General features: G+C 43.0%; 1 protein-coding gene across 1 annotated transcript in view; it reads left to right on the plus strand.

Moving 5' to 3' along the window:
• The first annotated feature begins 832 nt into the window (after positions 1-832).
• The window catches only part of EXO1 (exonuclease 1), a 26,542-nt gene continuing 25,010 nt past the window's right edge, over positions 833-2,364 (plus strand). Inside the window, exon 1 of the mRNA XM_023744516.1 lies at positions 833-1,001. Coding sequence (XP_023600284.1) covers positions 841-1,001 — 161 coding nt within the window. The 5' untranslated portion in view covers positions 833-840. The remainder of the gene's footprint in view (positions 1,002-2,364) is intronic.

Raw genomic sequence — 2,364 nt, forward strand, 5'->3', positions numbered from 1 at the left:
AAATGGGCAGATGGAAGTGGATACTTAACTCTAATCCAGGGGTCAAGGACAGATCCTGGAACTGTGGCTGCCTCCACAACTTGTTGTTGCTGTTGTTTTTAATATTTTTATTGACTTCAGAGAGGAAGGGGGAGAAGACAGAGATAGAAACATCAATGATGAGAGAGAATTATTGATCCGCTGCCTCCTGCAGGCCTCCTGCTGGGGATCGAACCCTGGACCCTTCAGTCCTCAGGCCAACGCTCTAGCCACTGAGCCAAACCAGCCAGGACTGCTGCTGTTTTTTTAAAATATATTTTTATTGATTTGGGAAAGGGAGAGAGTGAAGCATCAATGATGAGAAAGAATCATTGATTGGCTGCCTGCTGCACACACACACACACACATACCACTAAGGATCGAACCTGCAACCCAGGCATGTGCCCTAACCAGGAATCGAATCGTGACCACCTGGTTCATAGGTCCACCCTCAACCACTGAGCCGCGCCGGCCGGGCAGCAATGCATTTTTAGAGAAGAGAGACTCATACCTCTTCAATGCCTCCCATGTGTCTAGTACTGTGTTAAGGGCTTGGAGCACACATCATGATCCCATGTGGGAAAGCACTTTGGAAAGAAAATTCTAGACGATGGAAATTGTTTGACAGGGAGGAGCCCAGTTAAAATATTTGAGAACATTGACTCTCAAATATCTGAATAGTAACAGGTCCTTATTCGTTTCCAGACTCTTTTTTTCTTGTTTTGTTTTTATTTTCCTAAAACGTTTGGGTAAATGTATATTTGCCTTTAAATATTGCTGTTTTCCCCTTCTCCTTTCACGTCATGTAGTTCACTTGGCACGATGGGGATACAAGGATTGCTGCAGTTCATCAAAGACGCTTCGGAGCCCATCCACGTGAGGAAGTACAAGGGCCAGGTGGTGGCCGTGGATACGTATTGCTGGCTTCACAAAGGTGCTATCGCTTGTGCTGAAAAACTAGCCAAAGGCGAACCTACCGATAAGTAAGTTTGGGCCTCATGTTTCTAGTAGCTTGTTACCAATGAAGAATGAGCCTTATTCTCTATTTTGAGTTAAAAGATCCCCCTTTTAAATGAAATGATGGGAGATGTAAATTAACGTTCATTTCCTATGAAGACACTTTAAAAAAAAAAAAGCCTTATTTTTCATTCAGTGCCAGGTTTATCCAAAAGTGTGCTTTAGAACATTGCCAAGTCAGGAATGACTTCCTTCTGTGATAGAGACCTAGTTTTTACTTGGATTAAGCCAGCCCATCAGCACACTGATGGACAAAACCCCATAATCGTCTCCTATTATTTTTTGTCTGAGATAAACTGTTCTGAGAATCCATAGTGATTTCAGACGCCTACTTTCTCGGGCGCCCACAACACTAAGCCCAGTTACCGAAGCAAGGCGTCCGCTTCAAAGGAGCAAGGGGGTGTGACTCGCTTTCCCTTCCCTTGGAGCCATCTTGACGTCCAGTTATAAACTCCGCGACCTCATTTGAGGCAGGACTGATGTCCTCTTTACTTTTTAGATAGAAACATTAGAAAAACAAGCACAATTTTTGGACAGATTTTCCGCAGGGATTTGGGCACTAATCATACATTTTCTTTTTTGTAATATATAACTTATCTCCTAGAGCAGTGGTTCTCAACCTTGCTAATGCCGCGACCCTTTAATACAGTTCCTCCTGTTGTGGTGACCCCCAACCATAACATTATTTTCGTTGCTACTTCATAACTGTAATTTTGCTGCTGTTATGAACCGTCATGTAAATATCTGATATGCAGGGTGTATTTTCATTGTTACAAATTGAACATAATTAAAGCATAGTGATTAATCACAAAAACAATATGTAATTATATATGTGTTTTCCGATGGTCTTAGGCGACCCCTGTGAAAGGGTCGTTCGACCCCCAAAGGGGTCGAGACCCACAGGTTGAGAACCACTGTCCTAGAGGCAAGGCTCACAGATCTTAGTATTACCTAAGCTCAATAGACAACAGGTGAAATGTGTTAATCCTGTTTGTTTCTTAGAGGGAAGGGGGGAAAGTCATTGCATGGTAATGATTGGGGCTGTTAGGGTTCATTTGACCAGATGGCCTGTAACTGTGGGATCTGAAGGAGCCTGGGCACACCTGCCATTCCCGCGCTGTGGTCATGTTTTAAAGCAGTTTCTTTTTCATCATCACATTTAAGCAGTTGAAACTGTGCTTGAAGAATACAGGTTTTCCATCGCTTCTTAAGACCAACGAAGGGTCGTTGTCAGTGGTTTACAGTAAAAAGAGAAGCACAACGTAGTGAGTCTTTCATTAAGATGAGTATATTTCAGTGGTTCTCAACCTTGGCTGCACATTAGAATCA

The sequence above is a fragment of the Myotis lucifugus genome, unplaced genomic scaffold (genome assembly GCF_000147115.1).
Source record: "Myotis lucifugus unplaced genomic scaffold, Myoluc2.0 scaffold_468, whole genome shotgun sequence".
NCBI classification, from domain to species: Eukaryota; Metazoa; Chordata; class Mammalia; order Chiroptera; family Vespertilionidae; genus Myotis; species Myotis lucifugus.